We start from the raw sequence: 11677 nt of genomic DNA on the forward strand, positions 1-11677 counted from the left end.
TGCTAGGTCAGTGAGAGAGGCCTATTCGGTGGTTGCTAAATCCAGTGTGGAAACGGTTTGTCCTCTGGATCCAAGAACATGCCCATGATCCGCAAGGTAAGGTACCTGAATCTCCCCTCTGTCTGAGTTGTTTAATAAAACCTTGGAAGAAAAAGAGATTAAGTGTTGGTGCAGACATTTGTGAATAACTGTTCAAGGAGGACCCCTAAGACGAATGTGGTGAAGAAACGGCAGGCCCAAATTAAAACACAAGATAGCTGTCCTGAGGCAGAAGGTATATAAATCCATCCATGCTTACATCCAGTGGCGGCTGGTGCTCAAATTTTTTTGGGGGGGCGCAAACAAAAAAAAACAAAACAATTGCAGCCTCACTGTGCCCATCAATTGCAACCACTGTGCCCATCAAATGCAGCCACTGTGCCATCAATTGTCACCACTGTGTCATCAATTGTCGTCACTGTGCCATCAAATGCAGCCACTGTGCCATGCCATCAAACGCAGCCACTGTGCCATCATTTATCGCCACTGTGCCCATCAATTGCCACCACTGTGCCATGCCATCAAACGCAGCCACTGTGCCATCAATTGTTGCCACTGTGCCCATTGTCACCACTGTGCCATCAATTGTCGCCACTGTGCCCATCAATTGTCGCCACTGTGCTGGCTCTGATAGGCACTTCCACAGCCAACCAGCTTCCGCTATTCAGATGGCCGGCGCTCACCAGGGGGGCGGCCATCTGAATAATCGGCGGCAGCGGCCGGCAACAATACATAGAGATTCATGCAATGCATGAATCTCTATGTATTGTGTCAGTGGCGGTGCAAGAGCCGCCACAGTGGCACACACACCGCCACTGCTTACATCCCACATGATGTTCTGCAACATTTCCCTAGTAATGTTGCTTTTAGCACACTTTTTATATCTTCGTTCCTCATGCTATAAATAATTGGATTTAGCATGGGCAGTACCACTGTATAAAATACAGTAGCTATATTTACATTATCCCTGGAAGCTGAGGATTTGGGACTGAAATACACATAAAGGACAGTGGTGTAAAGTAAAGTCACAGCTGTAATGTGTGAGGCACAGGTAGAAAAAGCTTTTTGTCTTTCTCCCTTACCAGTTATTTTTAAAATGGCTAATAAAATAGAAATATAGGACCCAAGAATGACCACAACAGAAGGCATGGTGAGTGAAGAGGACAAAAAAAACAAAACAATTTCATTAATAGTAGTGTCACTGCAAGAAATGCTTAACAGTGGAGGAAAATCACAAGCAAAATGATGAAGAACATTAGAGACACAAAAGGACAGATGAAAGGTGAGGCATGTCTCAATCACAGAATGCAGCAAACCGGCTGTAAAAGCTCCACATACCAGCTGCAGACACATCTTCTGCTGCATTACTAAATTATAGCTTAATGGGTTACAGATTGCCACATATCGGTCAAAAGCCATAATTGCAAATAGGATACATTCAGTACTTCCAAGAGCACAGAAAAAGAAAAGCTGTATTGCACAGCCAATGTAGGAGATGTTTTTTTGACCAAAAAGTATGCCAGCAAGCATCTTTGGAGCAATGTTTGATGAGTATAGAAGGTCTATGAAGGAAAGGTTGCTGATGAAAAAGTACATAGGAGTATGAAAACGGGTATTGCTAAATACAATAAGTATTATACCGGTATTTCCCAAGATAGAAGTTACATAAACAATAAGGAACATCATAAATAAAAATATCTTCAGGTCAGGTCTGTTAGAAAAACCAAGTAGAACAAACTCAGTCACCAAGGAGTTATTACTGCCCTTAGGATCTTCCATGGAGACTTTGTAAAGTTTTATCTCTGTAAGATTAAAATGAGAGTTGAGGTCTAATTAGAATCAATATAATACCAAATACAGTAGCTATTACACTTAAAAAAAATGAAAGACCTTGCAGAACAACAGATAGGGGAAGGATAGATCTTCCTATCCCTTAGGCCCCGTACACACGACCGAGAAACTCGACGTCCAAAACACATCGATTTGCCTGTCGAGTTCCTTGTTCGGCTGTCAGAAAACTCGTCGAGCCAAATGTTCCCATTGCCCAACGAGGAAATAGAGAACATGCTCTCTTTTTGGCTCGACGAGTTTCCCGACGGGTTTCTCGGCGAAAAGTGTACACACGACCGGTTTCTTGCTGAATTCTGCCGAGAAAACCGGACGTGTGTACGGGGCCTCACATCTATTGCATCAAGCATGTTTAACCTTTTCGTGACAACAAGAGACAATTGGTGCCTGGAAGACGAGAACAAATTTAGCAGCATAAATATCCACTGATTACCTTCACAATAAGTCTACTTATTTGTCTAAATCATTTTCACAAAGACATATAAGGCTTTATTTTGTACAATGTTAAATAAATGTTCTGCTCAGATCTCCTATTGTAGGCTTACAAACAGAACAATATATATTTTAATACTTCTGTTTCGAATTTTTTAATACTATGGAAGCTGTCAGCTGTTTATAAACGAAGCAAAGTAATCACCATGTCATAGATAATTGCCATGTGATTTGGAACAATGCTAAAGCTAAAGCTCCTGTGGGTCCTCTTCTGCTATCTGGATGATGACTCGGATAAGATCGCTCTGATTCATGCAACAATTACCAGTCGGTTGGACTACTGTAATGCTTTGTACCTTGGCCTACCTAAAAAGATCATGCATAGACTCCAACTAATTCAGAACGCCACAGCAAGGTTACTTACGGTGCTGGTAGGAGAAATATTACCCCAATTTTAAATACCTTGCATTGGCTGCCCGTCCGTTAGTGGGTTCTGTTTAAGATTGGCTGTTTTATGCATAGGATAGTCCATGGAGGTGGACCAGAGTAAAAATTCACACGATATGCTCCTAGTAGAGCACTACGTTCAGCGGGACAAACGAATGTCATTGTCCCTAGGATGAGGAAACAGAGACGAGGAGGATGTGCTTTCTCGGTGCAGGGGGGTAAGGTATGGAATGATTTACCATTGGTCCTAAAAAAACACCACCAATTTGGTAAGCTTCAGGAAGAGTTTGAAGACCTTGCTCTTCCAGAAGTGTTATGGGAGCTTATAGGTCACTACATCCTGGCCAGTAAGGGAGATAGATTAAGAAGATCAGAATCTCCCTGCTCATTATAGTCATACGCATTGAGGCCCATGGGTAAGACTGTGCTTATAAGCATTTTTTTATAATAATAATAATAATAATAATAAAATGCTTTTCAATTGCTAGTCTGCCAGGGCAGCTGTATGTAAAACAACTACAGATATGGGACATAGTGTAATGTGGATGGTAAACACAACGGGTTTAAGCCATTGTTAGCATGTACTAATAGACAGATTAGTGTTTTAGCTTATAGCAAATAGTACTATTTTTCAGGAGACACATACTTTTGTCATTATTTCTGTCATGTCATTATTTCTGCACCATTAGTAGCCAACACCAGTATGAATCAGAATCAGAACCAAAGTATTCGCCTAATAAGGTCAGCATCAACCAATTAGATCAAGCTATGGTTTTGTAATTAAAGCTGAATTACATGTATGGTTCATTTTGCATATTTACATTGGTGAAGCTTGGACCAATGTAAGTATGCATATGCCATACACCCCTGTAGAAGCTGAAACATGCTGCCTGCTGATGAGGTCCAACCTGCTTCCATGCTGCCTGGTGATGGGGTTCAGCCTGCCTCTATGCTTGCCAATGGGGTTCAGCCTGCCTCTATGCTTGCCGATGGGGTTCAGCCTGCCTCTAGCCCTGCCAATGGGGTTCAGCCTGCCCCTATGCTTGCCGATTGTGTTCAGCCTGCATCTATGATTGCCAATGGGATTTAGTTTGCCTCAATCCTTTCTGATGGGGTTCAGCCTGCCTCTGTGCTTGCCTATGGGGTTCAGCCGGCCTCTATGGTTGCCGATGGGGCTTAGACTGCCTCTATGCTTGCCTCTGGATCCCTACTACCTATCCTGAGTTCTTTTCGCAGCCAGTGTATCCTGTTGTGCCAAGGCCAAGAGGTCCAGATATCCACTCTGAACATGAGAGATGTGTCTGTTATTATAGTATAAGTAGTGGAGCGCCTCTAGGGAAGGACAGAGTTGCAAATGTACCTTGTTTTTACCCAGGTGTTATCTCTGCAATCCCTGATGCATTTAAAGACCTGGGTTGGGCAACCTATGCCCTAGGTAGACCTGAATGGCGGGTAAAAAGTGGCACAGTCTCTAGCGGCAGAGATGGAGAAGGTCCAGTTATGATAGAACACCCTGTCAGGTGTTAAGCTTTCAGGTCGCCTTCAGGTCCCAGTATTGCTGCTGCAATAAAGAATTGTAAGCTTTCAGTGTTGCTCCTTTTTACTGATCTTACCAGCAGGGAACCCAGCCAGTTTTTAGACCCCGGCGGCGGGGTACTCAGCCAGCCTCAGACCTCGGTGGCGGGGTACCCAGTCAGCTTTAAGATCCCACCAGTGAGGCATGATGGAGCAACCGGAGGCTGCTCCTTAAGGGGGGGTGTTAGGACCGAGGTTTGCCTGCTGGTGGCTCTGTGGTGCTCTGGGCTGCAGTTCCTGTGTCCACCAACAGGTGTCTCCTAGAGGCCAACAGGCCCCAGTAATCAGTTCCAAATGGTCTCCGCTGCTAGCAGGATCTATAATACTTCTCCCACTAGCACGCAGCGTGCCAGTATTTTAAATGCTCCTTCCCTGTACTCTGGTTGCCGGCCTGCTGCCGATTGACTCTGCTGCCATTTACTCTTGACCTTGCTCTTGTTCCTGCCCTGCACCCAGTACCCTGCTACCTTGCTCCTCCAGTTTCCCCCTGCCTTGTGTGTATCTGATCTGTGTATACTGTATAGTGTATAATGTTAGTTTTGTTTTTGGTTGCTGGTTAGGCATTTTGTCATTTAGTTTTGATTCTCATGTATTCTCATGGTTATTGTTTGCTGGTGTGTGATTGTCTTTTACTTCACTGTAAATAAATCTCACTTTAAAGATATATACATACATGGTCTGGTCCCAGTTTTCTTGGTGTAGCTACATATATCTGGTCTTCCAGCTGCTGATTCCTAGCATAGAATCAAAGGTATTTTCCACAGGCATCAGAGAGGTCTGGCATGAATTGAGATTCTTTCCACTGATGAAAATGTATTTATAAACGTTTAATACCCATAATGTGTCTCTATAGAGTATATGTTTTCCAAAACATTCTGATAATAAATAAATCCCTAAGGTTATTAAAGCTGAACTAAAGGCAGATATTTAATTAGCCATTAAACAATAAATTAAAATGTATTTTTAAACTTAAAGGGTCACTAAAGGATTTATTTTTAGCTAAATAGCTTCCTTTACCTTACTGCAGTACCTTACTGCAGTCCTGGTTTCATGTCCTCATTGTTTGTTTTTGCTTTGATGTTGCTGTAATTCCTCTCTGTTCTGGACATTTCCTGGTTGTCTGTTTCCTGATAACCACAGTACTGGGAGAATTCTCACTGTGGTCACTAATCAAGGAGGTGTGATTACTGTGTGTCTAAAACCCCTCAGCACCAATCCAGTTTCGTTTTACAAACCATCACTGCCCTCTATTGGCTCTTTGGCTCTGTACATCAGAGAGACAGGAAGCAACAGGAAAAAACATAACTAAACTACAGGTACATTATATGATTGATTTTTATCTATTTTTAATCATTTTTAAAATAACTAATATGTCTCTATACCCTGTAAACAGTCGTTTCAGAAAAAAAAAATTCCTTTACAACTCCTTTAATTAAATGTATTTTAAATCATATTTTAGGCACATGGTCGAGACAGGAGATCTGTCACCACTGCCATTGGACTGGGACCACCTTCTCTCAACCATTACCAGTCTCTTGACCAAACCAGTCTGTATGCTTACTTTTTGTTCCCTGAGTATAAGCCACCATGCACCATGGGAATACAGATATTCAGTTGCTTCCTCTTGCAACTTCTCTTTTACTTGTATAACAGACAATAAGTGATGGCCACTCTCAGGATATCTTATTTTAGAGTTCTTCCACTTCCTGGCAGTCCTACAAAGGAGAAGGGAACACATGGCATTCCTCTGAAGGGGAAAGCCCACCAAAAGCTTACTCTACATTCTTAGGCCTCGTACAGACGACCGGATCTATCCGCTGGGATTGATCCGCGGATCAGTTTCAGCAGATAGATCCGGTCGTGTGTACGTCCGAGCGGACATTTCCCGGCGGATAAAAATCCAGCCGACGGATTCCCAGCGGATAAAAATTTCTTAGCATGCTAAGAAATCTATCCGCTGGAATCCAGTCCAGCGGACTGATCCGGTCGTCTGTACAGACTCACCAGATCAGTCCGTCCGCTCCCCTCCCTCGCATGCGTTGTAATGATTCGATGCATGCGTGGAAGTATTTACCTTCCAGCGTCGCGATCGTCGCGGCGATGGCGCGACACGTCACCGCGGATGTATTCCGCGCGGATTTCGATCTGATGGTTTGTACAGCCATCAGATCCAAATCCGCCAGAGGATTTATCCATCAAGATTCGCACCCGAATTGTGCTTTATCAAAGCCCATGTGTAGGCCCTAGAACTTCAACAAAGGCCTGACTACTTGGGATCTCTAGAGATATTTATTCCCAGATATTAAATTTTATTCACTATTTGGATCTGGGCAACCTACTTAGGCAAGGAGCTTTCTATGGGATTAACCGGTAGCAGTACAGATTTTTCCCAGTTTATAGTAAGTCCAGAAAATTGTTTGATAATATCCATAGCCTTCAATAGGGAATTCTGCGTGTCTCCGAGAAATAGTAGGAGATCATCCGCATATAATACAACTTTTTCTTCCACTCCTTCTAAATCCTCTTACCTCGGGGGAGGACCTAAGGGTTATTGCCAGAGGTTAAATTGCAAGGGTGAAGAGGAGGGGCGACAAAGGGCACCCCTGCTTCATCCCCCTCTTTAATTAAAATGTATCAGAATATTCATTATTAACCTTTACTTTTGCCTCCGGCATTTTATACAATATTTTTACCAGGTTAATAAACATCATACCCAATTGAAATTCTGCCAGAACCCTCCAGAGATATTGCCATTCAAGGCTATCAAAGGCCTTGGCAGCATCCAAGGACAAATTGGCCCTAGCTCCATCCTCATCCGTTGGGACCTGGAGATTCAAAGATACCTGCCTTATATTAGTACTAGTAGATCTTTCAGGTATAAATCTCGACTGGTCGGGGTGGACAAGTTTCTGTATGATTTTATTCAACCTAGCCATCAAGACCTTTGCAAGAATTTTTATATCTGAACTCAGTAGAAAGATAGGTCTATATAAGGACGTATTGAGTGGATCTTTAGCTTCCTTATATATCACCACTTGTCAGCAGATGCAGCATGTCACTTGCTACCTCACTTGCCACCAGATGCAGCTTGTCACTTGCCACGTCACTTGTCAGCAGATGCAGCATGTCACTTGCCACCAGATGCAGCTTGTCACTTGCTACCAGATGCAGTGTGTCACTTGCCACATCACTTGTCAGCGGATTCAGTGTGTCACTTGCCACATCACTTGTCAGCGGATGCAGTGTGCCACTTGCCATGTCGCCTGCCACCGGGTCGAAGGGGGCCCCGTCATGTAGGCTGTATGGGGCCCCATGATTTCCAACAGCAGCCATGATGCCCACTGTAGTGGCTGTCATGTCCATAGCAAGTGGACAGGGGAGGAGAGAGAGATACACAGGCCCTGCTCCGCTGAGTATTTCACAGGAACCGATCAGACCAGTAGAGCATCGGTGTGTGTACTTCTACTTCCTAGTTGCGTTTGAATGCACGATGGAGTGGACGTGATATCATCAGCCGGAAATTATGCAAAACGTGGAAGGCGACGCAGCCCTCATTTCTGGCTGATAACATCATGTCCACCCCATTATGCGTGCCACTGTCACCAGGAAGTAGAAGTACACACCGGTGCTCTACTGGCCCGATCACTCCCTGTAAAATAAACAACGGAGCGGTTGGAACGGGCTGGCTGGTGGGCGGCAGTTTGCCTCCCCTCTGAAAGTGCCACCCGGGACCCATGGTTCCACTGGGTCCCATGTTCAGGCCTGCCCCGTGTGTAGTGCTACCCCCCTGAAAGAGTCGCTGGAATTCAAGCCTTTTTCCCCAACACTGCACCCACAGCTAGGCAACAGGAATTATCCACACTCTTCAATTGGCTCAAGAAGTCTAGGGGTTTTTCGTTTAGGTTGTGTATTTAGGGAACATTAAACTTGGATAGGAATTGGAATACATAGGATACCCAGAACTGGCGAAACTTGTAAACACCAAACCATCTGTTGAGGAACTGCTAAAGTCTCTGCCTGCTAAAATCCAGCAGAACTGTCCTGCACACTAGTGGGAGTAATGATGCAGATGGAAGAGTAAGGCAAAAGTTCCAAATAAAGGTAAATGTTCAAAAGACCTCAACTGGCTGCTTTAGGCCCAAAATAGAGAGATTGGAGTGCTCCTGGCTGTCTTGCATTGAACTTAAGCTGTCCCCTTTGGTCCCAGACATGTGCAGGGGTTCTGACAAAACAGGAAACATTTACTGGCTTAGGAGATGTGTTTACAACCTGAAATATGACAGAAACTTGTATTATAAGTCTAGACATTCGATATTTAAAGGCTAAATTCACCTTTGTCCACTTCAGCGGCAGAAGGATTTACCCCCTTAATGACCAGGCCTTTTTTTTGCGATACGGTATTCTGTCATAAGTTCCAACTTATCAAATTCTCCACTCGAGTGTACAGCTCATGCGTGAGCACAACCACGAGAACGTCTTAGTGCTTTACGTTGTCTTCCTATCAAAAACACTAACTCCGCACTGCGCCTGTGCGGCCTTTCATTAACACACGATAATCCTCTGAATAAATCATATACACCAACTCCACTCGCCACCACACTGCGCCTGTGCGGCCTTCGTTTACAGTTTCCTGTCACCTACGATATACAAACTAAAGCACATGTTTTATCATACGCTATACAAAGCAATGCACAAGGAGTTGGTGTATATGATTTATTCAGGGGATTATCGTGTGTTAATTAAAGGCCGCGCAGGCGCAGTGTGGAGTTGGTGTTTTCTATAGGAAGAGGACGTGAAGCACATTACAAAAAGGACATACATGGAGGCACATGATAATCACAATTCACACACATTACAAAACAAAATAAAAAAATCTGAAACTAAAACCCCATCAATTGCAGCCTCACTGTGCCCATCAAACGCTGCCACTGTTCCATCAAACGCAGCGACTGTGCCCATCAAAAGCAGCCATTGTACCATCAAACGCAGCCACTGTGCTATCAAACGCTGGCACAGTGCCCATCAAACGCAGCCACTGTGATCTCCCATGGGGACTGGGACCCCCTTCTATCCTAGGGACAGTGACAACCTTCTCTCCTAGGCACAGGGACACCCATCTCCCCTGTGGACAGGGATCTCATCTCTCCTGGGGACAAGGACCTTGTCTCTCCTTGGGACTGGGACCCCTTCTCTCCTGGGGACAGGGACCCTATCTCCTCTGGGGACTGGGACCCCTGCTCTCCTGGGGACAGGGACACTCTTCTCCCCTGGGGACAGGGACACCATCACCCCTGGGGACAAGGACCTTATCTCCCCTTGGGACTGGGACCCATTCTCTCCTGGGGACAGGGACACCCTATCTCTCCTGGGGACAGGGACCCCTTTTCCCCTGGGGGACAGGGACACCCATCTCCCCTGGGGACAGGCATCCTATCTCCCCTAGGGATGGGGAGCCTATCATGCCTACAGAGAGGAACCTCATATACCCTGGCAACGGGGACTCCATTTCACCTAGGAACCCCATCTTCCCTGGGGACCAGGACCCCACCTCCCCTAAGAACAAGAACCTGATCACCCTAAGTATGCCAACCTCACCGCCCTTCCAGATCATCCTAAATGTGCCAACCTCACTGCCCTGCCTGCCATGTGTCCTGTGTGAGGGCCCTCCTGTGACAGCTCTTATCAGGACTTCACCCCACTGTGTGCTCCCCCTACATGGATACATACTCCCACTCCACAACTGGCCCCTCTGTGTGCTCCTCCTACATGACTGCCCCTCTGTGTGCTCCCCCTACATGGGGGACCTCTCTGTGTCCTCTCCCTACACGACTGACCCCCTAGGTTTGCTCCCCCTACATGTCTGCATACTCGGACCACCTCCTGTATCCTGTGCGCATACTCTGACTGACACGTGTACCATTTCCACATCCTCTGATCACCACCAGTATCCTGTGCGCATCATCTGACCACCTCCTGTATCCTGTGCCTCTTTTATCATGTCTGCATTCTCCAAGGGGAAGTCTGGAGAGGAATCAAGAGTGAGAGTGCAACCAGGATGGGAATTACGGGAGCAGTCAGATGTGTATGGACTGTGGAGAAGAGACTATAGAATAAAACCAGAGCCACCAACTTGGAGCCGTCTAACTGAGCCCTGAGAGGAGGTTAGTGACAGCGCCATCAGGCCAGTCTGAGGGGGGTCACTGATGTAAGGGCCGAGTCAATACAATAATGTAAGGGGGCACTGATTGAGTGAGTGAGTGAGGGAGTGAGAGACTTGAAAAGCGAAACACATGCGAACTGAATCGCCTCTGAGCGCTGTATCCATTTCATGGGTAAGGAACCCCTTGAACTCAGAAGAGATGGGTTTTAATCTTTCTCCTGAAGGCCAAGTGGTCCGACTCCAGTCGGATGGTGGTTGGTAGTGCATTCCACAGGCGAGGTCCCTGGACTGCAAATCTAAAGGTTTCTCATTATATCAGTACCCCCCTTAACTTACTGTATTCACCCCCCCCCCCCCACATCACAGTTCCCAGCATTACCCCTTACATCCAAGTCTGCAGGATTCCCCCTTACAGTGCAAGGGAACTCAGATATAAAGTAAAATGCTGCAGAGCATGATCTAAGAAGAAACTCTGATGTAAGCTGATGGTCACCAGAGTCCACCTTATATCAGAGTCCACTGCATTCTCATTTACATCAGAGTTCCCACTTACATAAGGGTCTGCAGCATTGCCCTTTACATCAGTGTTCCCCTTTAAATCTGGATTCGCAGAGTTCCCCCTGTAAGATTAAAAGGGATGGAGGCCCAGAGACATGTCCAGGGAACAAACGGTGAACGGGGACGCACCGGACCCCTGCTGTGAGCCGCATGCGACAATAGTGTGAACCCAGTCTAACATGCAGATGTGCAAGCTCCATGTGCTTAAACTTAGGAAGGAGAGGGAGGGGCCAGAGGACCATGCATTCCTTTTATTTATAACACACAGGCATTTGTATTGGGTAGCATCATACTCCCAAATAACAATTTCTTGGAGATTCAGCTATTCAGTTCCTGTTTATTGACTGGAAAATTAAGTGGTTTACTATTGCATTCACTGTAAGCCACAAAACGTTAAATTTAATGAAATCATTTATCAACTCAAAGCCTGTAAACTACACTGTGGGTAGCACTGTCAGGAAAGACTCTCCATATGTAAAAAAAAAAAAAAAACATGTATTAAAAGGAAAAAATCACTTTTATGGTGATGCCATGTCAACAACCTAAAATATTGAAATGTTAGGCTTGCTGCTCACATAAAATTAAGTTTGAGATTTGCATTATAACTTGTTTCTTCTT

General features: G+C 45.3%; 1 protein-coding gene across 1 annotated transcript; it reads right to left on the reverse strand.

Annotated features, from left to right (window-relative positions):
- Positions 1-858: 858 nt before the first annotated feature.
- LOC120930357 (olfactory receptor 1019-like) lies at positions 859-1818 on the reverse strand. Its single transcript, XM_040341555.1, has one exon. It carries the CDS (start codon positions 1816-1818, stop codon positions 859-861), a length of 960 nt encoding a protein of 319 aa, XP_040197489.1.
- Positions 1819-11677: the final 9859 nt, after the last annotated feature.

The sequence above is a fragment of the Rana temporaria genome, chromosome 3 (genome assembly GCF_905171775.1).
Source record: "Rana temporaria chromosome 3, aRanTem1.1, whole genome shotgun sequence".
NCBI lineage: Eukaryota > Metazoa > Chordata > Amphibia > Anura > Ranidae > Rana > Rana temporaria.

Coding starts and splice junctions, on each gene's coding strand:
- LOC120930357 (XM_040341555.1), bottom strand. CDS start 1,818: ATGGAAGATCCTAAGGGCAGTAATAACTCCTTGGTGACTGAGTTTGTT.